The sequence below is a fragment of the Lotus japonicus genome, chromosome 5 (genome assembly GCF_012489685.1).
Source record: "Lotus japonicus ecotype B-129 chromosome 5, LjGifu_v1.2".
Classification (NCBI taxonomy): Eukaryota; Viridiplantae; Streptophyta; class Magnoliopsida; order Fabales; family Fabaceae; genus Lotus; species Lotus japonicus.
The window spans coordinates 31,801,596-31,829,335 of record NC_080045.1 but is presented as its reverse complement, the minus strand read 5'-3'; the positions used below and the strand labels follow the sequence as shown (position 1 = coordinate 31,829,335).

The 27,740-nt window shown below is 39.0% G+C and overlaps 1 protein-coding gene across 1 annotated transcript; it reads right to left on the bottom strand.

Annotated features, from left to right (window-relative positions):
- Nucleotides 1-1,671: 1,671 nt before the first annotated feature.
- On the bottom strand, nucleotides 1,672-19,486 carry LOC130718031 (peptide chain release factor PrfB3, chloroplastic). Its single transcript, XM_057568469.1, has 6 exons — nucleotides 19,158-19,486; nucleotides 18,200-18,417; nucleotides 17,495-17,695; nucleotides 16,268-16,480; nucleotides 15,192-15,369; nucleotides 1,672-2,116 (listed from the first exon to the last, which is right to left on the bottom strand). The coding sequence occupies exons 1-6, from the start codon at nucleotides 19,318-19,320 to the stop codon at nucleotides 1,827-1,829; spliced, it is 1,263 nt and encodes a 420-aa protein (XP_057424452.1). The 5' UTR covers nucleotides 19,321-19,486; the 3' UTR covers nucleotides 1,672-1,826.
- Nucleotides 19,487-27,740: the final 8,254 nt, after the last annotated feature.

The window sequence follows — 27,740 nt, the reverse complement described above, 5'->3', positions numbered from 1 at the left end:
CCCCCAGAAAAGTACGAAAATCTGGAAAAAAAAAAAATAAAAAACAAGCACCAACCCAATCTCTCTCAAATTTGGAGAGACCCAAAAAAGTGATGGGTCCCACCATTTTTCCACCCTCTATCTCCCTCTTCCCTTCCACCAAACAATGGTGCTTACCCTATCTCTCCCCTATCTCTCTCTCCCCTATCTCTCTTCCACCAAACATAGTGTTAAAGTGAAATTGGAGAAACATGTGCATGAGGATAATCTCTTTACCCAAGTGAAATTGGTGAATAACAGACTAACACTATGTTTGGTTCAATGAGATAGAGAAGAGATTGAGGGAAGAGAGAGATATAGGAGAGAGATGGAGTATGTATGTGTGTTTGGTTGTAATTTACTGTAGACGAGAGACGAGAGAGAGATAGAGAGTGGGAAAATCCCACTATTTCATCTCTTCGCGTTTTGCGAAGAGATTCAGGTGCAGCAGCTTTTTTTTTTTTTTCTGATTCGTGTGCAGTTAGTGGCAGTTAGAACTGCCACTATTATCTTATTTTGTCCTTTTCTTTGCATTTAGTGGCGGTTTAGAACCGCCACCATTTTCAGTCTTTACTTTCTCGTTTTATAAAAAATATTATTTTAATCAAAAAGTTGTTTTTTCTCTCTCTTCCATCTCATTATTTCTCACATCTCTCTTCTTTATCTCTACCATACCAAACAACTTATAAATCCACTTCATCTCTCACCTATTTCTCTCTACTCAACTTCTCTCTTCTCTACTCTCTCTTCTCTATTTCTCTATTTCACAAATCACAACCAAACATAGTGTAACAGTTCTTACATAATCACTGAAAGTATGTATCAAATCAAAGTTTGAAACACTGGATGTGCTTCAATCTCTTGGAGTTGATGGAAACTACTAATTGATTCGGTAAAATCTTGTTAAAGATTCTCTTGATTTATATGTATTTCTTAATTTAGAGAATGATGACAAGTTTGCTGAAGCGTCTAATGGACTTCAGGATAGTTCTATCATGTTTGTGATATGAGAGGACTTGTCATCCTCAAATCTAGTGGACACTTCAACAATCAATCAGCATGCTCTGAATTAAGAAATACATGTGAATTAAAAGATCTGTAGTAAGATTTAACAGAACTAATTAGTACTTACTACTTACCCTTGACTCCGAGAGATTGAAGCACATCCGGACAGTGATTTGATACACGTTTGGTGATTATACAAGAATTGTTCTTCACCAAGTTCACTGGGGTGAAGAGTTTCTCCAGAACTTTGTCTCTTTTTAGGACAAGACACATGTTTCTCCAATACCACTTTAGGCTTTTTCCAAGAAGTTCTTCCACTCACAGAGTTCGGCCTATTTTACGATAGTGCAAATGTTTCTCCAATTTCACTTTAGCCTCTTTATCAGAAGCAAATTATAGAACTGGGGTAGCAAACATGTAAAACTTCCTTAGGCCACCATACAAAACTTCTACTTCTACTCCTTTATTTATGTGAATTTTTTTTACATAGTTATCCAATTAGAATTCATCAATTTGTCATGTCATCATTAAATTTGAATTAAAAAATATTTAAATTGGAAAAAAGAGTGATATGATTTGATGCATATGTAAAACTCTTTACATGAATATAAATTAGATCCATCTTAGAAATAATATGGCCATGGACAGTGAAACATAAGTGTTTTTAGAATATAATGCTGTTGAAATTCAACACCTCAAATCTGTCTAACCAGGCTGAATTGGATTATAATACTAACGGCACCAAAGAATTGAAGTAAATCCTGAAAAGAACAAGATAGGCTAATGAACATGCCAACATGGATTCACACCTGATGGCATGGCTCTCTGGAGTTAATATGTGCTGAAATAAGGGGTCCAATATTCCCATCCAAAACAGAATTCAGGTCTGGCATCTCAATGCCTGTCTTTACATCATGTACTAACTTGTATGTATGAGAGACATACCTCCTAGTTTCTTCTTGCCACAAATTGACAATTTTATCCTTCCTTATACTATTTACAGTTGCAACTCCTTGTTCCCTTGCTATCGTTTGAAGTTTAGCTTTCAATCTGTTAAGTGCTTTCATCTTATTTGCAAAGTTGCTTCTCTCACCTTCACAAAGACAAAACAAAAAATGAAACGTAAATCAATGCAATAGTAATCTTAAAGGTCTACAATTTATTTATTTTTTATTTGAGAGAAATAGACTGGGTTGTTATTTACTTCTATCAAATGAGTGACAGGACTGCCAGGGTTAGAGAGGAAATGATGCACAAACAAAACTTCTTCCATGTGTTAAATTAATACAAATGAAGACTTATCAAATGATGGCCAATTATACAGAGGATACACATTATCTTTTAACCATTTCATCTCTTTTGGGTGCCAAGTCAAACAATTTTTGTAGCCCTCAATCCTAAATCACAACTTCTTCAAACACGTTATAACTGTCAAAGTAGGGGGATCAATGTCCTACTAGACATAATAATCTCATACACACATTTTATTTTACCATTAACTAAGTATTAGCAGACATATCAGGTGAAATGACTTTTCTATTATGAAATATGAGAGAAGTAAATTTTGATCATTAAATCTAACCATTATGTGAAGTCCCGTGACTGTTTTAGAAAGTTATATGACCATTACATAACTTTTTAGTCTTGAACATTTATGTATAGTTGTACAGTCAAGATTTAATTCTCTCATCTTTCACAATAAGAAGTCACATCTCACATAATTTACCCCTTATGGAGATTATGTTAGTCTTTTCGGCTTTGTTTGGGAGATTTTGAGGGAGGGAAGAGGAAGGCTTTAAGGGAAGTGTTAGGATCCAAGAGGTCCCTTTACTTTTGAAGGTTTATTCTAGAAGGGAGGGCTTGGTTTCGCAACCTAAAGGCGTACACAGATCACAGCATCAATCATGCAGAGTACGTGAAACACATGAGGGATAGAACTTGTTTTAGATGTGGTTTGGCTTATAATCCGGGGCATGACTATCTATTGTAGTTATAGTCAAACAAATACACATCACAAAAGTTCTGCATAAAATAAAATAAATGTTACAAAGCAGGATTCAGAATAACTTTGTTAAGATTTCACGTATTGTAACACAGCATAATCAAGACCAGTTTCAGTCAAGTGGTAGAAAAATAGAAAAACAACTTCAAGGAAAACCTGGAGTCAACATAATGTGATAAATAGCATATCATAGAACTGTTAGCAAAATAACATGAAGGAAGGAGCTGAGATAAGAGGAGAGGGGAATATCAATGTCAGATTGGGATGTATTGATGTGAAGAGATTGGATGCCATAATGTTATAGTGTGGTGCCAGTAAGAGCCAACAAATACACCACGCTATATAGACTTTTGAAAATCTTTCCTGTTGGTAGTGGTAAATTTGTTCTGCTCCATCATAAAATATCCAAACAAGATAAGAAAAAAAAAATTCTATTCCATCTCATTCTGTTCCGTTCCAACATATTCCATTATGTTTCGTTTTATTATGTTTCGTTTTATTATGTTCCATCAGTCCAAATATAGCATAAGGGTCTATTCACTTCTGTTTGAACTTTCAACTAGTGATGATGGCAGGCTTCTGCCAAAGTAGCAGTCTTGTCCATTCTTTATAGACTGGCAAGTAATCATGTGAGGCCAAAATGAAGAACTCCCTCCAGCAAGTTGAGGCAACTATACGCTAATTTTCATTCTTTAGGAATACTTAGTGACAACATGAGAGAAAAGTTGGAGTAGCAGAAATGAGAATGGTAAGATGGATGAGCGGGCACACTAGAAAGGATAAGATACACAATGAGCGGATCAGAGAAGATATTGGATTGGCGCCTATCGTGGAGAAGCTGACGGAAACCGGTTAAGGTGGTATGGACATATACAAAGATATGGAGGCACCAGTGAGAAGGGTAGATAATATGGTTTGTAGTCCTGCGAAGAGAGGTAAAGGGAGACCAAAAAGAACATGGGAAGATATTGTTAAAGTTGATCTCATTATCAACAGTATCCCTCATACTTTAGTTTTTGATCGAGTTCAATGGCGTGATGTAATCCATATAGCCTACCTCACTTAGTGGGATAAGGCTTTTGTTATTGTTGTTGTTGTCGTAGTAATACTTAGTGAAAGATAATGTCCAATAATGTCAAAGTTTTCTTTGCCTTAAACTAGTACAGAAACACGTCAGTACGTTTTTATTACCTATTTCTCCTAAAAAAGAAACTTACAGCAGAAGCTCAATTTTGCCCTTCAGGAAGTTAGTGCAACAAGTAACCCAGCATAGATTATATTCAAGGATTGAACTTCAAACCACTTCATCATTGAGACTTCGTTAGCATGTCGTAAACCAGCTATCCCAATAAGCTATTGGGTGAAGACACATGTTGTTTTTACATTATATTTCTACTCTCCCCCTCATGCAAGAGCACATTGGGCTTGAAACATGGGCCAAGCACAGATCGACCTACCTTGTGCTGAAATTTAATTAATTATTAGAATAATGGGGCAAAAATGGTCGAACTCTAGATCACTTGGTCAATAGAGGCTTTGATACTGGACTGGGCGAGCCCCTAGAGGGGCAACGCCCAGCATGTATCCCGCCCTGAGGCGGGGCCCTGGCCTTCAGTTGGGCCTTGACCTCGGAGGCCCAATTGGCCCAATAGGTAGTACCCAAGCTCTATAAATAGGAGGTAGTTATCAATTGGAAGGGACTTTTGGCTCATTTGATGAAATAACACTTGAAATTCAGCACTCTCTCTCTCATTCTCACTCTCTCTTGGCGCAATCCCTCTACCTCTAGGTACTATGCCTCTCTTCAATGTTCATTCCTAGAACATTTGGCGCCGTCTGTGGGGACCGAACCCCTCCCATTCACGTGGATTGATTGTGCATGAAGTTACCTCTGATTGTGATTAGGCAATTCTCTAGTTTTCTGATTTTAATTCTGTGACTAGTGTTGGTTCTCCGATCGAGTTTGCATCGTTTCTGGTTTGGATGGAGACTCGACGCAGGAGGCAGCATCATTCACCAATGCGACAGCGGATTTCGCCGCCTCGGCGGCCTCATCGTGTGGACCTGGATTCTCCAGTACGAACGACAGGAGTACAGTCGCCTTCTCCTCTTCCATCACCACCACCTCCTCCATCGCCTTCACAGGTGGGATCTCTGGAGCGCTCACCAGAGAATTCACCTGCTCCGGAACAACAGCCGGCGGTGACACAGGAGCAATGGCGCCATTTGATGCGCAGTATTGGCAACATCCAGCAGCGGAATGAGCATCTACAGGCTCAGTTAGATTTCTACCGTCGCGAGCAGCGAGATGATGGAAGCAGAGAAGCAGACTCCGTGGCTGAGTTCCGTCCGTTCTCGGAAGATGTTGAGAATGTGGCGATTCCGGATAACATGAAAACGTTAGTTCTGGATTCTTACAGCGGAGATTCCGATCCGAAAGATCATCTTCTGTATTTTAATACGAAGATGGTGATAATTGCGGCGTCAGATGCGGTGAAGTGCAGGATGTTTCCATCGACGTTCAAATCGACGGCGATGGCGTGGTTCACAACTTTGCCGCGTGGATCGATTTCAAATTTCAGAGACTTCTCATCCAAGTTTCTAGTGCAATTCTCGGCAAATAAGAATCAGCCGGTGACAATCAATGACCTATACAATATTCGCCAGCAGGAAGGGGAGTCACTGAAAGAGTACATGGCAAGGTATAGCGCGGCGTCGGTAAAGGTAGAGGACGAGGAGCCTCGAGCTTGTGCTTTAGCATTTAAAAACGGTTTGCTGCCGGGAGGGTTGAACAGCAAATTGACACGTAAGCCGGCGCGCTCGATGGGAGAGATGCGTGCTCGTGCCAGCACTTATATTCTCGACGAGGAAGACGACGCTTTCAAAAGAAAGCGCGCGAAGTTGGAAAAGGGCGACACGTCGCCCAAGCGCGTGAAAAAAGATAGGAGCGGCGAAGATAAGGGGGATGGCAAACAGCAGAGGCCGGGTAAGGGGAAGTCGGTATTCAAACCGACCAAGGAACAGTTGTATCCACGGCGCGATGATTATGAACAACGTCGGCCTTGGCAATCTAAGTCTCATCGCCAGCGGGAGGAAACTGATATGGTGATGAACACAGATGTATCGGATACGCTCCGAGGGGCAAGCGACGCAAATCTAGTGGATGAGCCGGAGGCCCCAAAGTATCAGCCACGGGACGCCAATCCCAAGAAGTGGTGCGAGTTCCACCGGTCCGCCGGGCATGATACGGATGACTGTTGGACTTTGCAGCGGGAGATTGACAAGTTGATTCGGGCGGGATATCAAGGAAATCGTCAAGGCCAGTGGCGCAATGGAGGCGATCAAAACAAAGCGCACAAGCGGGAGGAGGAGCGAGCGGACACTAAGGGCAAGAAAAAGCAAGAATCAGCGGCTATCGCCACAAAAGGGGCTGATGACACGTTCGCTCGACACTCAGGACCGCCCGTCGGGACCATCAACACCATCGCCGGGGGATTTGGCGGCGGTGGCGACACTCACGCGGCGCGTAAACGCCATGTTCGTGCCGTAAATTCCGTTCATGAGGTCGCTTTTGGATTCGTACACCCTGACATAACAATCTCGATGGCGGACTTTGAGGGGATAAAGCCTCATAAGGACGACCCGATTGTGGTGCAGTTAAGGATGAACAGTTTCAACATTAGAAGGGTACTCCTGGATCAGGGTAGTTCGGCTGATATTATCTATGGTGATGCATTTGACAAGTTGGGACTAACTGACAATGATCTAACTCCATACGCGGGAACCTTGGTAGGTTTCGCGGGGGAGCAAGTAATGGTGCGGGGATACATTGATCTAGACACAATATTTGGGGAAGACGAGTATGCTAGGGTTTTGAAGGTAAGGTATCTGGTTCTCCAGGTGGTAGCATCCTACAATGTCATCATTGGGCGAAATACGTTGAATCGCCTTTGTGCTGTAATTTCGACAGCCCACTTGGCGGTCAAGTATCCGCTAAGCAGTGGAAAGGTGGGAAAGCTGAAAGTGGACCAGAAGATGGCGAGGGAGTGTTACAATAATTGCCTTAACTTGTATGGCAAGAAGAGTGCGTTGGTTGGTCATAGATGTTATGAAATCGAAGCTTCGGATGAAAATCTTGATCCCCGGGGCGAGGGGCGAGTAAATAGGCCCACGCCAATTGAGGAAACGAAGGCGCTAAAGTTTGGCGATCGCACTTTGAAGATTGGGACCAGACTGACGGAAGAGCAGGAGACGCGCCTGACAAAACTGCTTGGGGAGAACTTAGACTTGTTTGCTTGGAGCTGCAAAGACATGCCTGGAATTGATCCAAACTTCATATGCCATCGGTTAGCATTGAATCCAAGTGTCAAGCCAGTTTCACAACTTAGGAGGCGCTTGGGTGGCGACAAAGGGAAGGCGGTGCAACAGGAGGTCGACAAGTTGTTGGCGGCAGAGTTCATCAGGGAAGTGAAGTATCCGACGTGGTTGGCAAACGTCGTAATGGTGAAGAAGGCGAACGGGAAATGGCGAATGTGTGTAGATTACACAGACTTAAACAAAGCATGTCCAAAAGATTCGTATCCCCTTCCCAGCATCGATAGCCTTGTTGATGGTGCCTCGGGCAACGAACTGCTTAGCTTGATGGATGCTTATTCTGGCTATCATCAAATCCGCATGCACCCGGCAGACGAGGACAAAACGGCTTTTATGACTGTCAGAGTCAATTATTGCTATCGCACCATGCCGTTTGGACTGAAGAACGCTGGGGCTACCTACCAAAGATTGATGGATAGGGTTTTTGCTAGGCAGGTGGGAAGAAACATGGAGGTTTACGTTGATGACATGATTGTTAAATCAGTACGAGGTTTAGACCATCATCAAGATCTGGAAGAAGCATTTGGCGAAATAAGGAAGCACAGTATGCGCCTCAATCCGGAGAAATGCTCTTTTGGTGTTCAGGGGGGCAAGTTTTTGGGATTCATGATCACATCCAGAGGAATCGAGATAAACCCAGAAAAATGCAAGGCGATTCAGCAGATGAAAAGCCCTTCCAATGTGAAAGAGGTCCAACGTTTGACGGGGCGAATAGCAGCTTTATCTCGGTTTCTTCCCAAGTCTGGTGACAGATCTTTTCCTTTTTTCAAGTGTCTTCGCAAGAATGTCGTATTCGAGTGGACGGCGGAGTGTGAGGAAGCTTTCGTTCGCCTCAAGGAACTCCTATCGTCACCGCCGATCTTGTCGAAACCAATACAGGGACACCCGCTGCATTTGTATTTTGCTGTGAGCGATAGTGCTCTGAGTTCTGTGATGTTGCAGGAGATAGATGGCGAGCATCGAATTGTTTATTTTGTTAGTCACACACTCCAGGGCGCGGAGGTCAGATATCAGAAAATTGAGAAGGCGGCGCTGGCGGTCCTCGTCACCGCCCGGCGGTTGAGACCTTATTTTCAGAGTTTTCCCGTGAAGGTGCGGACGGATTTGCCCTTGAGGCAAGTATTACAAAAACCGGATTTATCAGGTAGATTGGTCGCCTGGTCGGTTGAATTGTCAGAGTATGGTTTGCAATACGATAAGCGGGGCACGGTTGGTGCGCAGTCACTAGCTGACTTTGTGGTCGAGTTGACTCCAGATCGGTTTGAAAGAGTGGACACTCAGTGGACTCTCTTCGTGGATGGATCCTCCAATAGTAGTGGCAGCGGCGCGGGAGTAACGTTAGAAGGGCCGGGGGAACTAGTGTTGGAGCAATCCCTGAAATTCGAGTTCAAAGCAACGAACAACCAAGCAGAATATGAAGTTCTCATCGCCGGATTGAAGTTGGCGCGGGAAGTGAAGATCAGGAGTTTGTTGATAAGAACGGACTCACAATTGGTGGAGAATCAAGTGAAGGGAACTTTCCAGGTCAAAGATCCTAATCTGATCAAGTACCTTGAGCGGGTACGGTATTTGATGACACTCTTTCAAGAGGTCGTGGTGGAGTACGTTCCTCGTGCAGAAAATCAGCGGGCGGACGCCCTAGCCAAACTGGCGAGCACGCGGAAGCCCGGCAATAACAAAAGTGTGATTCAGGAAACGCTGGCGTACCCAAGCATCGAAGGCGAGCTCATGTCCTGCGTAAACAGAGGGAGAACATGGATGGATCCCATAATATCTATCTTGGCGGGGGACCCGGCAGAAGTGGAGCAATGCACGAAGGAGCAGCAGCGGGAGGCGAGTCACTATACTCTCATTGACGGACACTTGTATCGCCGTGGTTTCTCGACGCCATTGTTGAAATGTGTATCGCCAGAGAAGTACGAAGCGATAATGTCTGAAGTACATGAAGGAGTGTGCGCGAGCCACATCGGGGGAAGGTCTTTGGCTTGCAAAGTGTTGAGGGCGGGTTTTTACTGGCCCACCCTCAGGAAAGATTGTATGGACTTCGTGAAGCAGTGCAAGGAGTGTCAAGTGTTCGCGGATTTGTCTAAGGCACCGCCAAAGGAGTTGGTAACGATGAGCGCCCCGTGGCCTTTCGCCATGTGGGGTGTGGACTTAGTTGGACCTTTCCCGACCGCCAGGGCACAAATGAAGTTTATATTGGTGGCGGTGGACTACTTCACTAAGTGGATTGAGGCTGAACCCTTGGCCAAGATTACTTCTGCAAAGATAGTCAATTTCTACTGGAAGCGTATTGTTTGCATGTTCGGGATCCCAAGGGCGATCGTATCTGACAATGGGACCCAGTTTTCAAGCAGTCAAACAAGGGAGTTCTGCAAGGAAATGAGCATACAGATGAGGTTCGCCTCTGTTGAGCATCCGCAGACGAACGGGCAGGTGGAATCTGCAAACAGGGTAATCCTACGAGGACTAAGACGACGGCTCGCGGAGGCTAAGGGAGCTTGGTTGGATGAACTTCCGGCGGTGCTGTGGTCGTACAACACCACCGAGCAATCTACTACAAGGGAAACCCCCTTTAGAATGACCTATGGGGTAGATGCCATGTTGCCGGTGGAGATTGACAACTTTACATGGCGGACTCGACCAGGTTTTGAAGAGGAAAATGAGGCCAACATGGCGGTGGAGCTGGACCTTTTGTCGGAAACGCGCGACGAGGCGCACATTCGGGAAACAGCGATGAAGCAGCGCGTGGCGGCAAAGTTCAACAGCAGGGTTCGCGTCCGAGATATGCAGGTTGGCGACCTGGTCCTCAAGTGGCGATCGGGAGCCCCGGGGAACAAGCTTACTCCCAACTGGGAAGGGCCCTACCGCATTATTAAAGTTCTTGGTAATGGGGCCTATCACTTAGAAGAGCTTGATGGGAGGCGGTTACCTCGATCGTTCAATGGTTTGAGCTTGCGCTACTTTTATAGTTGATTGCAGGCGAGAAAGTGAACAAGTCGGAATCGCCGGAGCCAGATATCTTTAAGATTTTCCGAAGTGTTTTCAAATTGTCCAATGTACTGCAACGACAAATCAATAAAATAAGACGAAAATTCACGAAATTCGTGTCCAAAAAATTCCAGGGATTCCCTGACGATCGGAATTGCCGATCGACATAAAGAATTACGGCGATCACTAAGTGGGACAAGCTTGATCCCCAAAGGGGCTTGCTGGAACCCTGAAGGTTGTGGCGATTCCACAAATGGCCTTTGACGCCTGGGAATCACCCTCCGGAAAGTCTGACGTGATCGCCGGTCCCGTAAACGATGTGCTGGGTAAGTCTCGCCAGAATACGACGAGCGCCGTTAACTAGGCAAAAGTCTTGGGACCCCCAAATGGCCATTGGGATCCAAGCATTGTAAGCCCCGAGCGGGCAAAGCCCCGGGCGAAGTCCTCGAGAATGGAGGCCGTTTCTTCCTATTAGGGAAAAAACGTCTAAAGTCTTGGTGGTGGAATACCAAGCAACAAGTCCTAGTTAAAATTAACGCACGAAATCGTTAGGCGTAATTCAATCATATGACGCGTGAAAAATAGCGCAAGATATAAGGTCGGCGAATGAATAGGAGGGAAGGCGAGGCGAGTAGTGTACGGCGAAAGCATTCCAATATGACTTACAACATATCCAACGGAGATATAAAAAGCTATGGCGAAGGGTTGCTTAAACATAGACGAATGGCGGAAAAGTACACTACAAGGTGACAGTAAAAGATAAAAGTAATGTTAAAAATTACATTATTCATTGTTTTCTTTCTCCTATTCTTCTTCTTCCTCTTCTTCTTCAGTCGCTGTCCAGAGGTTTTGGTCAATCAGGGGAGGATCGTCGGGACCAACCAGTCCTGCGGCGGTTATCTCTTTCATTACTCCCATGGCGCTAAAGTCAAAGTTCGGGTACAAATGTTGGGCCTGGTCTTTGGCGAGGTAGAAACCGCGCTCGCGGTTGTCAAGGGCGATGTCAGCGGCTTGTTCCCTCGCCTCAATGGCTTTGGCCTTCTCCGTCGCCAGCTCGTCCTCTAGACTTTTGATCTTTGCTAGTTGGGAAGCAATTTCAGCATCTTTCGTGGCGAGGGCCTCGGCATGAGTTTCGGCCGCTTTCTTGATCTCCTCGGACGTAGCCTGCATCACCGCCTCCATGTCAGATTTCGCCAAGGCCAAGGACTCCGCAGACTTTTTCTCTTGCTCCGCCAACGCCTTTTTCACTAACTCCAGCTCAGCGCACAGTATGGCAAGCTCTGACTCCTTAGCAATCAGCGCCTCGCCTCGGGCGATCAAGTCCTTCTCAGCTTGCTCTTTTTCCTTCTTGCAAGCTTGAAGGCTTGCATCAAGCTCATCTGCTTCTTCCTTCATCAGCGCCAGCTGATCCTCCAGCTCGCCGATTTTAATCCCCGCCGTGCCAATCATCTTGTCGGCATAGACTTTGTCTTTTCCTGCCTGCGTCGCCAGTTTGTCGAAACGCTTTTCCCAAGCAGCGGCGGCTTCTTGATGCTTAGCACTTTCGGCCTTCAACCGCTCAGCTTCAACGTTGGCGGCATTGAACTTCTCAAACGTGTGAGCAAAGATGCACCCAGCGCGTAGGAGGCAAGCAAGAGTCTCCTCCTTGGTGACATTCAGGCCCTGACTCAAAACTTCTTTTTCTATAACGTCACGGTTGAGGCCAGCAAGTAAGAATTCTGAGGGTTCAATGGCGTTGGGGAGCATATTATAGTAGCTTGAAGAACCGACCTCAGGAGCAGGGGCTTGTTCAATTTGAGCTGCTTCAGAGGTAGTGGCAGCGCCAGGACAGGATTTTTCCCCTTGATGAGGCGGGGAAGGCATGGAGCCCGCATCATGTGTTGAGGGCGGGCTAGGAGGCGCATCTTGGCGAGGGGGAGACTTTGGGGTTTCATTTTCTTTTTCCTTATCTCCAATAGGAGTGTCGGAAGATGCAGCAGCTTTTGTGGCGTTAACGCCGGCGGAGGCGACTGTGGCGCCAATAGAGGACTCAGCGGCAGCAGCAGCGGTCGCACCGGCGGAGGCAGGGGAAGAAGCCGTTACGGCGGTTGGCTCGGTAGCTGCGGCGACAGAGGCTTCAGCGACATTTTTGCCTTTAGGCGCAGCAGCAGTGGTGGGCTGAGCGCCAGGGTTGGATGTGCCGGCGTCGGAGGAGGCTTTGGTCAATCTTCTCCTCTTGGGAGCTTTGGTGCTCTCGGCTTGGTTCTCAGCACCGCCCCGTTTTTTCGCGTCGCCCTCAGTGTTGAATTTTGGGGAAAAGCGAGCCATTCTCCTCTCGCGGGCCTTCAGGAGCTCGGCGTTCGTGAAATTCATATCTTCTGTAACAATATAAAAAAAAAAAACGATCAGTGATAACATAGGAGTCGAGAAAGGAAATGTCAATAATAAAAGTGAGCTATGGGCAACCTAAGTATTTGGGAGTTCTTGAGAGGTCAGCGCCCTCAAGGACTGTTGTGCAGTCAAGGATGGGAAGTGGGGCAAGGAGATTAAGGAAGGCTTTATCGTTGGCGGACAAGGAATCCTCTGAAGGATCGGTGATCCCGTTGGGCTTCTCTGTCCAGTAAAGAGGAAAGAGGGCGGTCCCGTCTCTGAGGGTGAATGCTTCTGGGTAGGCGGGATGAACCGCCACACGGAAGTACTTTCGTGCGAAAGAGGACTTCGCGTTACTTTTGTGGGGATGCAAACACTTCCGGCCGGCTCGGGCCTTCAAGGAAATCCATCCTTTGTTTTTGATGGACTTGGGGTCGACGTCGTAAAGGTAGAAGAAACTGGTGGGGGATGGGGCGATGCCGACAGCGGCGCTTAGGATTTCAAAACATCGAATGAAGGCCCAGGCGTTAGGATGGAGTTGACAGGGAGCCGCGTTGATGTCGCGGAGGACGGTTTGGACAAAGGGCGAGAAAGGAAGCCTGATTCCAAGCTCGCTAAACATGTATTCGTACGCAAAGAAAAAATGGGATCTCTTTACGTCGCCGTCTGGCTTGTGAAGCCAGGGGCGATCCCCGGGACTGCAAACCCAGATCCTGAGTTTGGCGTTAAACTCATCGTCATTGGACAAGCCACCCAGGGAGTTCACGAATTGCACAATGGGATCGCTATCTTGGAAGATGGAAGGTTGATCTATAGCCTCGTGTTTGGGGGCTACTTGGACTGGAAGGGGCAGAGTGGCGTAGGTTTGTAGTCGGTGAGCTGGGATCTCCGGAACCTCTAAACGGAGGCCGCCGGCAGCGGTGGAGTCAGGGTCGCTTTCGGAGGAGGAAGAAGAGTGATTAGGGGAGGTAGGGTTTGAAGCCATTTTTAGAAGGCAGTGAAGTGAAAGAAAAGAAAAGATCAGTATGTGTGCGATGTAAAGATAAGGACAGTGGGACTCACCGGAGTAGGATGTGAAGAGTGGGTAGCGGAAAGGGTGATAAGCGACGGCTCCGGAGCGGAAGTGGGCAGAAGGAGTTTGGTAAGCGATTAGGGAAGTGAAGAGGGGTCTTGGAAAGGGATGACAGTGGGGAAGAAGGGTTTTTATAGGAGAAGGGGAGAAGCTGGAAGGGTGACGCGTGTTGGACGCGTATGGAAGGTTGGAAGTCATGGTGGTTTTGGGGAGGTGGGTCGCGTGCAAAGGGGAGTTACTGCGCACGATGGGACGGTTATGAAAGGTGAAGTGACGGTTCCGGAGAAAGAGGGAAATTGATGTAACCAACACATCACGTGGGGCAGCCACGTGAGGCAGATAGAAATTTGAAAGGGTTTTAAAATAAGGGAAGGCGCGAAAAGCCTCGCCACTATAAGGATCAAACGCCATCGCCTGACGATTGACACCAACAACGAAGTTCGGTCGCTCATCGGGGTCACCGCCAGTCAATGATTGAATGATCGGCACATGACCCATGCCTGCCACCTTTCCCGCCGGCGAGAGATCATACACCTGCTCCAACTTGTCACCAATACAAAGTAGTCGTTCTCGCCGCTTGCGGACTTGTGGACTTGCCAGCTTGGTTTGCTCGTCAAGTCAGTGGACTGGGTAACTGAAAATGCTAGTTTCCTTTTGCTCACGCCATGTTGGCGGTATAGTTAACTTCTCTTTTCTCAAGCCATGTTGGCAGTATAGATTCCGGTGTACAATAAGACATGTAACAGCATTTAAAAGACACCCTTAGCTCTCGTACCTCGAGCTCGGTGTCTTGTGGACTAGTGGACTGGGCGAGCCCCTAGAGGGGCAACGCCCAGCATGTATCCCGCCCTGAGGCGGGGCCCTGGCCTTCAGTTGGGCCTTGACCTCGGAGGCCCAATTGGCCCAATAGGTAGTACCCAAGCTCTATAAATAGGAGGTAGTTATCAATTGGAAGGGACTTTTGGCTCATTTGATGAAATAACACTTGAAATTCAGCACTCTCACTCTCATTCTCACTCTCTCTTGGCGCAATCCCTCTACCTCTAGGTACTATGCCTCTCTTCAATGTTCATTCCTAGAACAGATACCATATATTGAGCAAACTATCTCAAAAACTTAAGTTACAAGGTAAAATCACATTGATGGTTTTATATTATATTTCTAAGTTCTAACACAAATATACTTGATGTAGTTGTAATGCAAACTAGAATCAGGTCACATCACATGTTTATCTTTATAGAAATCTTGCATGTAGACAAGCACATCATCAATAGCTAAATACGAAAAAACGGCGGCACATCATATGGGACATTGCAACAGAAACAAAAATTGGAAAACCAAACCTAAGAAGCAATCGTTTCAACGCAAAAATATGCATACCAGAGGATTGGACACTTATGCCAGTAGGTAGATGCTGAATGCAAACTGTAAGATTGGATTGTCTCTTCTGTTTTCCATGAACTAAGGGAGGTGAGATAATCAAATCCTCAGAATCAATTTCTAGATCAAAAGCATTCTCAAGGAACATGGGGATAACATCTACCATTGCTGCACTAGCCTGAAAATTTTGAATTCAGAAATAGAAAAACAAGCATCAAATTTCAAGACTTGATTCAGAAGCCTATAAACATCGATAAAAATTCTTTAGGATAAGATCTACAAGGAAATTTAGTGATTGCATGAATATAGATCCAATTCACTAGAGCAACAATGCAGCCAAACTTCATTGTTGACACTCAAGAAAGATCACACTGAAGACCGCTTAAAGATCAGAAGTTACTTTCTTTGAAACTTCATCTAATTCAATATATTATGTACTATATGATGGCTGGTTCTACAATATTTTGTAGTGTTTCAATAGACTATGATATCTTTACCAATGAATTTTTTTTGTTTGCCTGATGCACTTGCTGATTTGGGCATTCACCCTGTTTGGCGATCACAATGGGATCAAGGAGGAGAAGATTTCATCTACTATGTTAGTTTCCAACCTTAAGGATAAGGTTGAATTCTTGGAGGGAGTATTGTTAAGGCTCTAAATATTTAGGTTTAGTTTATTTTAGGAGGTTATATTTTACTTTGAGAGTATATCTTTTGTTTTAAGATATTATCTTTTATTAGGAGTATATATTTTCAGATATTATCCTTGATAGAGTGAGATTATTATAAATATGATATGAGTATTGTCATTAGGAGAAGACAAGCAATTGAATATTGACTAGTAAAAGGTTTTTACTTGTCCGATATTCCCTTGTTAAAGAAGGTTTACCTTCTTGTTTATTTTCCAGTTTTGTATATAAAAAATACCAAAGAGTATAATTTTTCCCCTCATTTTACCTTATTTCCCCTATTCTAACGTGTTTGGCTGTTATCGTTTTTAAACTCTAACAAATATGAAAATAACTCATTATAGAAGAAAGGAAAATAACAGGTAGGATGAAAGTAACTATTTACACCTCAAGGTGAGAAGATTCATTTGGAGAACCCCTTAAGAGACTGTGAACTCCTCTTTCCCCTGAAAGATAGCCATAAGCACACTCAAATTCAAACTCTATAGTTGCTGAGTTAATTCCCCCGTTCTTGAACGAACACCTGTCAACAATCCTTCCTTCATAACCTTGTCTTTTGGCCCATCTACGATACATGTTCAGGAGCTGCTCTGCCCAGACCTTGATTTATGAAAAAGTAGGCCAAAGAGAAGAAATTTATATAAATAGTTTGAAAACGATAAATAGTGAATCACTACTCATTAGAGTGGACAATCAACTACTCAGTTTTACAAAAACAAGATGAATATATGTAAGTTTATCGTACAACATACTTAGAATTAGCACATTTCATAAATTGCAGCCCACGAAGAAAAACCCCACAATAATTAAACTCATATCTATGAGAGCATGGGCTAAATAAACTAATGGTAACCTTGTTTACATATTCCAGCTTCAGTGAAGTGCCAAACTGCAAAACCAAGTAATACAAAAGCTTCCACATATACTATGCTAGAAATTTTAATATTTTAAAGTAAAATATCACATTAGTCCATTGAAGTTTATTTCTACAAATTTTAATTGGAGATGAAACTTGAATACTAGGCACTAAAGAGCCAACAGAAAAATTAAATCAATGTTGCAAAGTAGAGAAAGTGATGATAGATGAGTGAACACACAAGACAAGACAGGGCTAAGAATAAACTAAACTGTGCACAAGTTCTTATCTTATAGAATAAGCTAGAATGTGTGCACAAGTTCTTATCTTGTATAATAAGCTAAAATAAGCGGTTCATAAGCTCTTCCAAACAGGGCATAAGAATGATTTAAATTTTAATATTTTTTGTCAGACATGATTTATGATATTTTGACATTGTTTCATCCATTTAGGCAGCCTCAATTAGTGGGAAAAGGCTTTTATTCTTTTAATGTACGCACAAACTTTAGCATACATCAACCAGATAAACAGTTACAGTTCAAACATAATCATAATGAAGTTTTAACATTACATTATCAAATAATGCTCAAATGAACTATTGAACAATTGCTGTAGTTAAGAAACAATTTTTGAATGCCCCATAATCAAGTTTAAGTTTCTACTGAATTAATAACACAAACTTTATCATACGTCAACCAGATAAGCAAGTTACAGCACAAACATAATCAAAATGAAGTTTTAACATTATATTATCAGACCTTTGGAAAGATGCCATCAGGACTAGCTTTTATGATCAAGCATGCTCCTGCCACATCAAATGGTCCCTTAAGAAGCTTAGACATCTCATACTGATCCAGAATCTTGCTCACATCCAAAGATGCGTCATATGCTTGTTTATACAGCCCATAATCAATAGCATTCATCTCAGCCAGCTGCTTGATCAGCTTTGCTTCCTCTACCTGCAGGACATACAAATATACATCTTATCGAATAAGTCAAAAAGAAAGAAATGAAGAAATTAAACTGGTGATTGCAATGGAATTCATCAGAAATGCTTTAATTTTCATCTGTTAGACATATATATCATACATTACTTCTAAGAAGTGAGGAGGACCAAAGGAACCAAGAGGGCTCACAAATTGAAGTTTACAATGGCTAGAGATGTAATACAAGGTAGATTTGATTGAATGGAAGATGTCACAAATTCAGGGCTATCTGTGAGTTTTATAGGACAGCTATACCTAACTAAATACAACAATAATAATGATCGCAGACATTGAAGTATTATTTATACACTTATTTCTTCAATGTACTACATTCCATTTTGTTTATTATCAGTGTACCAGATTACCCGGACATCATTAGTTTAATGACCAACAAATCATACAAATTGAATACTACATAGAAAAGAAGACAAATAATTTTGTCCAAATTTAGGTTAAACTGATGGAACAACACATCACCTTGTATCTTAAGTCCTTAAGAGAATCAATCACTTTGGCACTGTTAGCCAACTTGACAAGAATGTCGTTGGACTTAGATGGATTATCCCACAGATCAAAATCACGCACCATTTCTTCATGCTTAGTCCGGCTTGCTTCTTCCATTTCCAAGGCTGTTGATGTGAACATTTCAGCACGAAGAACTGCATCTTCGATTTTCCTTTTCAGTGAAAATAAACCTGAACATGTTTAAATGATTGTCATGATTAAAGGAAACAATAAGTGAAAGAAAACTACAAAAGTCAGTATACTATGAAGAACCATTATTTGACATTGATTGTGCTCTGGCTCATAAGATTCACATAAGAATCATCATGAAATAAAGATAAAGAGTCTTATATCAATAGTTGAGGATTGCCTTTCCATGTATAAGGGTAATCTTAGCCTTAGTCGATGCGGGACTTCTTAACAATACCAATTAAATTGAACCTCACAAGCTTGTAGCTCCTACTATTTGTGACATGGGTAGAACATCAATAACAAAGAAAAAAGATAACATTTTTCAACCATTATATCATCATCAGAATTTTAAGCCAAAAAATTTAAAACCACAAACACACCCGTTTTTTACTGAAAACCTAGGTCTTCAAATTAACAGTGTATTTTTTTTGTCAGATTTATTCAGTGTCCAAAAAAAAACCTCTTGAAATCCCGCTCTACATTATTATTTTCACAAAATTACAGAGGAATTATAAAAGCCATTCCCACTATGGAAAAAACTGCATTGAACAAACTCAGCGCTCCAATGGTTAGCTCAAGTGGTAAGAGCTATGACACATAAGAGTTGGGTGCAATGAAGGGTCCAGGGTTCGAACCTGTTGAGTATAAATTAATTTACTAACAACTAACATTTGCCAATAAAAAAAACCCAGCGCTCACTCTTAAAAAAAAAACAGAGAGAAATAATATTGGAACAGACCTACTTGGTTGTAGATATCTTTGTTGTTAGCCATAGAGTGGCAAGCTCTAATTCTGGAAGAACATAGAAGGAGATGAGCACGCTCCTTCTTCCTCACCAGAGAAGAAACAACGTTGTCCTGAGCTATTCTTGTGCAAGCAGGTTTAGAGAACATAGTTGCCATAATAATGTTCTCGTGATCTGAATGAGGTTGCTATGGCCGCGAACAAGAACGGTTTATTGTTTCAAATCTCCTACCACTGTTTGAGCTTACAAACAAAATGGAAAGACACAAATCGTGTTCCCTCCGTTGCCTTATCTTCAGTGCGAAAATCTATTTCAGAATTTCTCTGTTCGCTGCACAATATAAGACATGTGTACTAGTTTTTTATTGAGTTAACTAGTATTTTTTACCCGTGCGTTGCATGGGGGCATTCATTTTTATTTTGTATTGTATTTTCTTATGGTTTTTTATTATTTATTGGTATGAAAGGAGAAAAAATAATATTATTTGCGATAATTATGTTTTTTTTTTGTCGAAGTGTTAATTTATGTTTTTATTGTGTTTTTTTTGTTGTACGTTTTTTTATGAGTGTGTTTATTTTTTTTATTTGTGTTTGGATTATTCTTTTGATATAACAATTTTATTGTACGTTACAGATAGAAGTAGTATATTTTTGTAAGATCTTATTTAATATTAAATAATAATAAACTCATTTAAAATAATTTTGAGGTTAGCAGTAGAAAGCTAGTATAGAATAACATTAATGAATGAAGTTTATGGGGTTTATTTTTTTTGCATCACATATTTTTATTTTTATTTTAGTATTTATTATGTATATCTTTTTTTAGTGATATCATATTTAATATTTTTTTTGGTACAATATCATATTTAATATTAAGTTTACCCCTATAACATTTTATAACTCATATGAATTAAATAATAATAAATTCATTTAAAATAATTTTGAGGTTAATAATAGAAAACTATAGACTAATTAATATTAATGGAGGAAGTTCAAAGGGAAATGGATAGTGGAAGTTTTTTTATTAAATGGTCTTTAACTTTTAAATTTTATTGTTATTATTAATTATTACTTGATAATGATTCAACAAATTTAAAGTAATAATGTGTGTTATGGAATTCTCTAAGTTTTAATGTAAATTTTTTCCTATGAAATTTTATAACTCATATGAATTCAATAACATATGTGCTTAAATACAAAATTTGTTCTTTGTTACTATTAGGTTTTGCTATTCGTTATGATAAAATTAAGTATTGGTGAAAATTATAATTATATTAACGTTGACACATAAACTTGAAAGTAATAAATATGTAAAAAGTAAATAATTCATAGTTTTTTATTTGGTTACAAATAACTCATAGTTTGTTCATATTAAACCTAATATAAAGTAGGATGAAATTAAGTTAAACCCGCCTAGATAAAATTTCCACAATCTAAGTAAATTTGGACCTTCTCACAGGAAAAAATAAGAGAAGTTGTAAGCTACGAATACTTATTTGTGAACATGTACATCTGAAAGTTAGATCAGAAGAAAGCTTTGTATATATACAATATGCATCTTGGAGAAATTGAGTATTAGTGGCTATTGAGGAGGACGATGCATGCAATGTAGAGTAAAGTAATGAAGAATGGAAAAAAAGTAAGAAACAACATAGTATTAGGGCCATTCATTTAAGGAAGCAATGTTAGAGGTTAAGCTCTTATGAATTATTGTTATTTAGAAGATGAAATTAGTTTTTATGTGGTATTATATGTCCTTTATTTTATAAAATAAATTAGTACTATAAACTTTGATTTCTTTAGAGATGATCAATTAAATTGAAAATGATGTTAACTATATTAAATTATACAAAATCAAATTTTGTTGTAGGAGCAGTGTCACTTGTAGCCTCCTCAGTTTTTGAGATGCTCATTCAAGTAATCTTGTATTTATGCTTTGTGACTCTATATTTTCTAGCAGATGATTGAACCATAACATTTTGAATTGCATAACTTTGTTATGGTAACAATAAATAGTTTGAATTAGGTACCATGAAAGTGGGGAAAACAAAAAAGTGATTACATTTTCAACGATTAAGAGTAGTTCAATACTATTAACAATTTGAGGTTTATTGAAATCCCTTATTTTCCACACATGGAGAACACGAACTGTTTGAGTCATCCTACACAACAAAAAGTTAAGCAAATCAAAGAGAAATTAATTTTTTAGGTATATCAATTTTACATGATGAAATCAAGTTGAAGATCATCATGAAATAAAAAAGCATGTTAGAACACATGTAAACATTCTAGGTCAGTACATAAATAGCTAGCTGTTGGATATATGTACTTGGAAAACTGTGTGGAAGCTTGAGCCTTTGAAGAAATAAAAGCAAATGCTTCAACAAAGCTTATGTGAAGTGCACATTTTGAATGAGTATTGACACATATTAATTTAAATAGTGGTAGAGAAAAGGGCTAGTGATAGTCTTTTTTTTCTTTTGCTAAGATCTTATTTAATATTAAGCACACATTTTTGAATTTCATAACTCATGCAATAAATTATAGTAAATTTTTTGAAAGTAATTTTCAATTAATATATAGTAGAAGTCCATAGAATGACATTGATGAAAGAAGTTAAAGAGAGTTTTTTTTTATTGAGTGACCTTTAACTTTTAAGGTTTATTATTAATATTAATTATTAGTTAATTAATACCTCAACAAACCTAAACTAATAATATGTGTCTTATAGAATTCATAACCAGATCACATTTAATATTTAATTATGACCTATAATAAATTTATTTAAAATAATTTTGAGCTTAATAGTAGAAACTTATATAATAACATTGATGGAGGAAGTTCAAGGGGAATATCGAACGACTGAGATTAAAAGTCTGTTGACTATCGAACGGTTCTGAAAAATCACATATGTATAATTACTTAAAAGCTCATAGGTAAAAATAAATATATGAAACATTTTTTATTGATATACTATTTTACCCTCGAGATTGCTAAACTTCTCCTTAATATTATATATAAATAAATAAATATAAATACCTTTTTGAATTTCATAACTTATAAGAAATAAAAAATAATAAATTTATTTAAAACAATTTTAAATTAATAGTAGAAGTCTATAAAATGACATTGATGAAGGAAGTTCAAGAGGAATGATAGAGGAGTTTTTTTTATTAAGTAACCTTTAACTGTTAAGGTTTATTATTAATATTAAGTATTAGTTGATTAATATGTCAACAAACCTAAACTAATATTATGTGTCTTATGGAATTCATAACTAATATCATATTTAATATAAATTTTGACCTAAGACTCCATAACTCAAATAAATTAAATAATAATAAATTTATTTAAAATAATTTTGAGCTTAATAGTTGAAAGTTATATACTAACATTGATGTAGGAAGTTCAAGGAGAATATCGAACGGCTGAGATTAAAAGTTTGTTGAATATCGAACCGGGTTCTGAAAATTCACATATGAAATTATATGTATAATTACTTAAAAGCTCATAGGTAAAAAAAATATGAAACATTGTTTAATCAATGAATTGTAAAAAGAGAAAAAAAGGCTTCATTGTACCGGATTAAAAGAAAAGATTATCATTTGGCTAACTTACATTGGTTGAAGATTAAACTGTCAAAGAAATAGAAGCAAACATCATACAATTGTGCAAAAAAGATAATGAAACACAATTAGAGAAATAATCAAGAGGAAATGACTTTAACAGTTTATGAAGAAAAAGTATTTTTGAAACGAAATAGAAGTTACAAACAAATCATAATAATATTGATAATCAATAGCGAAGAACAAAACATGCATAAATTACAAAAGTAAAATAAAAATATGTAACTTTCATCTATTGAATAAGCGATAACATGCATATTGCGAATAAAGACTGAATCGTACAGGAGTGAGAGATGACTAATGAGAAAAATTAGACCGTTTGGGAAGAACGTAACATGAGAACAAAATCTGAAGAAGAAATGATGACGAAATCATAACAGATAAATCAAAAGGAATAAATAAGGCGAAAAGAAGAAGGGCTCTTACCGGATGAAAGATGATAAGAAGAAAAGCATCAATGCCTGAAATGAAAAGTGATGAAGAAGAAGTGACTGATGGAGAAGAAAAGACGCAAAAGAAAATTTTCTAACCTGATGGAAGATCTTCTTGTGCTGGAATGATGTTGTTGGAGAATCCAAATCGGAGTGATTTCCTGCACATGAATGGAGATATTGAAGATCAAAATGAGAGAGATGAAAACAAATTTAAAGGGGAATGGAAAGATGTTTTATATATGAAAGAAGAAGGAAGAGACTCTTGGTGATTTTGTAATCATAATCCATAATCAGGAGTTACAAAAGTAACAAATAAAACGGTCAAGAATATGAAAAGGTTGTATACAAAGGGTTTCATAAGAAAAAAGATCAACGGTTAGGATTAGAAGCAATGAATGACCAAGATTAATTTCATATTGAATTACTCACAAATTTACGTATATGACTATGGTAAAATATTCATTCATGAGTCATAGTCTATTGCATGACTATTTTACCCTCCTTGTTGCCAAACTTTACTTTTATATAATATATAGATACTAGGTTTGACATGCCTAACTCATAAGTTGAAAGCTAATAAGCTAGTTGGAAAGTGTAAATTTTGTTCAAATGATTTATTATCTTAAAAATAGAATAAAACAAATAATCTTATATTTAAATTCATTAAATAAAGCTTACATTTGTCTAGATTAAAAATATATTTTTTAAAATTTTGTGTTAATAATTGAATAGTACTTATTTCAAAATAAAAATAATTAGAGTTTAGTGTTTTTATAAATATAAAAAGGGTAATGATAGAGTTTTATTAAAATGATAAGGATAAAAAAAGAGAATAAATTCAATAAGTTTTAAGCTATAAGCTACCTCAGGTAGCTAATAGCTTAAAGTTTTAAGCTACTAGAATAAGCTCTTTTACTAAACACTTTTAAAGAGCTTTTAAGCTAGTCAAATAAGGTTGAATAATATGTCAAGTTTGATTTTTGTAGATCGCCGAAATATTTTGTTTGGATTAATCCATCAAATTTTGTAAATACTCCTCATTGGAGGTAGTGGTCTGATGGCCTTTCCAAATGATCATTAGTCGTAATGTGTTTAATTAAAGCTTATGTAGTTTTTTTTCCTTTCATTTTCTTTTGTTTCCACCTCACATTCATTAACTTTACCCTAACTTAATTTTTTTTTTCATCAGAAAGATAAATTACACTCTCTAGGAATTGATCCGTGAACTTCCCCCACCCAACCCACATATCCCCTAACTCTTACCACTTGAGCTATCATTCAGCGACACCCTAACTTAACTCTAGTTCAATAACTTAATTAAATTATAATCCAATTAAACCCTAAATAATATCCTCAAATCAATTAACATAATCTAACCTAATTATAGGACAATCTAAAACTAATGCCCTTTACATATAGGCACAATCTAAAACTTCAGCACTTCACTAAGTTTGCTAATAGCATGCTTCCATCTACTATTGGTACATTTTCTAATGAATTCCTTTAGGGGGTTGTGGTTTTGGCTAGTGTATACTTGGTACCCTATAGCTCACATTTTCTTTGTTCTTCTAAACTTGTTGGGTTTAGCACCTTTTGTGATAATTTTGAATACAAATCTTGGCTTATCAACAAAAAACTTCATCTCTTAATCAAATGGTTGAAAGTTCTTTTCTTAACTCTTGTGGGTGGAAAAAAATCATTGACAAATTACTTAGTGTGCTGATAGTGAGATGAGAGTTGAGATCCTTTGATTAACACCAAAAAATTAGAGTAAATAAATAAATAAATTAAAATGAAAAGTCTTCCCCATCCCACCTGCTAAAGTTTTTTTCAAAATAAGCGCATTTCTCCGATACTTTTGAAAATGCTTCAGTTAATAATTTAAGACTATAAAAAACCAAGTTGCAAATTTAAAAATATTATCACAATAAAATTTATCACAAATTATAGCAAAAGGTATAAGATTTCTCCATTTTTTAGTGGCTAACAAAGAAATTGCCTAAAATGAATTAAAGAAAGAAAAAAAAGGGAAAAGTACTAGTTGTATGTTTGAAACCGATCAAGGTTTGAAAGAACTAACAGGTCCAGTTGGTCGCAGAAGTGGTGGGAGATCTTCCTAGTGGTGAATCTTGGCTTGTCCATGGTGCTAAACTGCTAATAGAAGAGATAGTGGCCACAACTAGGGCTGGAAATAAGCCGAGCGGCTTATCAAGGGCCTACGACTTAGCTCGTCAGAGGCCTGGTCTGACTTGACTTGTTTATTAAAAAGGTTGGGCCATGACTTTTTAAAATGCTTGATTAACTAAAAAGGGTAGGCCCAGACTATAAAAAAAATCTATTTGGCTTGATAAGCAGGTTTGTTTATGGAATATTATTTTTATCAACAAAATATAAATAATATTATTTGAGAGCAAACCATAAACAAATTTTATTGTTTGAAAAGGAAATGCAATGATATATAAAAAAAACATATTAGTCTGCTGGCCTATTGACCCGTGACCTATTAGCCTGTTGGCCTATTGGTCATCTTTATTTGAAATTATTTGTTAAATAAGTTTTTAAGTAGGCTTGTAGGCAAGTATTTGATGATTTTAAGATATCATAGAATAGGCAAGTATCATCACTCTTAAAAGAATAGTCAGTGACATATGGTTGGTATAACCGTATAAGAGTAGGCTTGGCCTCGATACATGGCTTTCTTTTGCTAAATTTTACAGGTCAAGGATTGACAGCCTATTTCCATTAAAATTTCTAGCAGTATAGTTCAGTTATCAGTTTGCATTTCAAAGAAAACAACAGTGATCATGAATATTAAAAAAACAAAACAGCGCAATGCCAATATGATTACCTTAATATTGAATCTTCCAGTTATCAAGAAAGGTGTATTATAAAATCAGTGTCACAAGAATGAAAAAGTTTCAAACAAAGAATGTCACAGCTATGCAATCAACCATCGTGTTATACATTATACATGCAGGTAAAGGTAAATTAGGGACAGATATGAAGTTGTACTCATCCCTCGAATCTTAATAAAACAAAGGCTGGTTACATATGGAACATCAAAGGCCCACATAATTAAAATCGAAGGACATAGGCACAGTGCCAGATCATATGCCATGGTTTACATCTCAATCATCTTGGTCACTTATTACACACAAATTTAATCTCTCTCAAGACCATATTTATCTTTAAAATCCACAATAGACTATTACATGTATGTTTGGGAAAATATTAAAACGGTGTTAGTACAGGTTCAAAAAAAGGTTTAACGGAAGAATTACAGTTCCCAAGAGAAAAAGTGAATGGAGAAAATGTAATGCTTAAATTAAAATGACTTTCACATTTTGGAAAACAACAATACAAACACTCCCTACATCAATCACTTGTAAAACATCTCAATTGTTTATAAAAGTGCCTCAGGACGAATATTTACCCACTGATTCTCATGAAGAACTTGAAGCTCACTCATCTGATCTTGCTGAAGTGTCATGAAGTCACCATTAGTGTGGTTTGTAATTTGTAGTGCCCATAGTTAATTCGGGGTCAGTGGATGTAAAAAACTGACTCAGCGCAGTCCACTTCTTTATGATAAGAAGTATTAAGGCAAAGAGCTTTTGACAATAGCTCAAAGATTGTAACACCCAACACCATTAGTTTCATTGGATATTCCCCCACAATGTCCCTAAATATACAATAACCATTTCTTCCATTAGAAAAGAAAGGTCTAAATATATACAGAAACCATTTTATCAATTAAAAATATTCCAACACATTGAGGAATCCTGCTGTCATCTGCCTTGTTTGATTGCAGTGATCATGAATGGCCTGTAAAAAAGAAATTAAACAAAGATGCCACTTAATAGGCAACAGTGATAATATAAATTTCTTCAGTTGATGAGTTTCAAATGTGTACATCAAAATCAAATATTCATTTTGTCTAAATTTCTTTTTGTGCTTATAATATTGCTTCCGAGCAAAAATATAGCTTTTCATGACTGTTAGAACCAGTAATATCAAATATCAACAGAAGAAAGTAGAGGAATCAATGTGACCCTTGAAGTAGAGGTAGTAATCTTTTATTTCTCAGGTATACAAATGTATAAGACTCTAGTTCTCAATAAATCAGCCCAACCAATTCCTCATCTCCAAAAGATTCCTAACTGAGTCTATGATTTCTCTATTTATAGTGAACAACTAACTAAATAAAAGTTAGTTTAGCAACATTCATTTGCTTCCTTTCTTTTAAAGTCAGTTACAATCAGTTAATTCTCTCCTATGATTATGCTTAACATACACTTGTCTACTGCACATATGTATCAAATGAGGAAAATTGTCTTGAATGTCTAGTGTCAGTTCCCACCTTAGACACTTGAAGCACTTTCTTGGAATAGAAATGGCAAGGAGTAAGATAGGTATTTTCATTTCAAAGGCTAAAAGAGTCGAGAAAATTTGAGAGTAAGGATGCAGAAAGAACCACTGTTCTAGGTAAGAACAAACCCCTGTTTAAGAATAAGATTA

Bases quoted from the DNA above. Each gene is read 5' to 3' on its own strand.
- LOC130718031 (XM_057568469.1), bottom strand. From the start codon at position 19,320: ATGGCAACTATGTTCTCTAAACCTGCTTGCACAAGAATAGCTCAGGAC. The intron at 17,696-18,199 runs GTGATGTGTTGT...TATGTCCTGCAG, and splicing joins TTAAGGACTTAAGATACAAG to GTAGAGGAAGCAAAGCTGAT. The intron at 15,370-16,267 runs GTGTAAATAGTT...CAAAATTTTCAG, and splicing joins ATGAATCTTCTCACCTTGAG to GCTAGTGCAGCAATGGTAGA.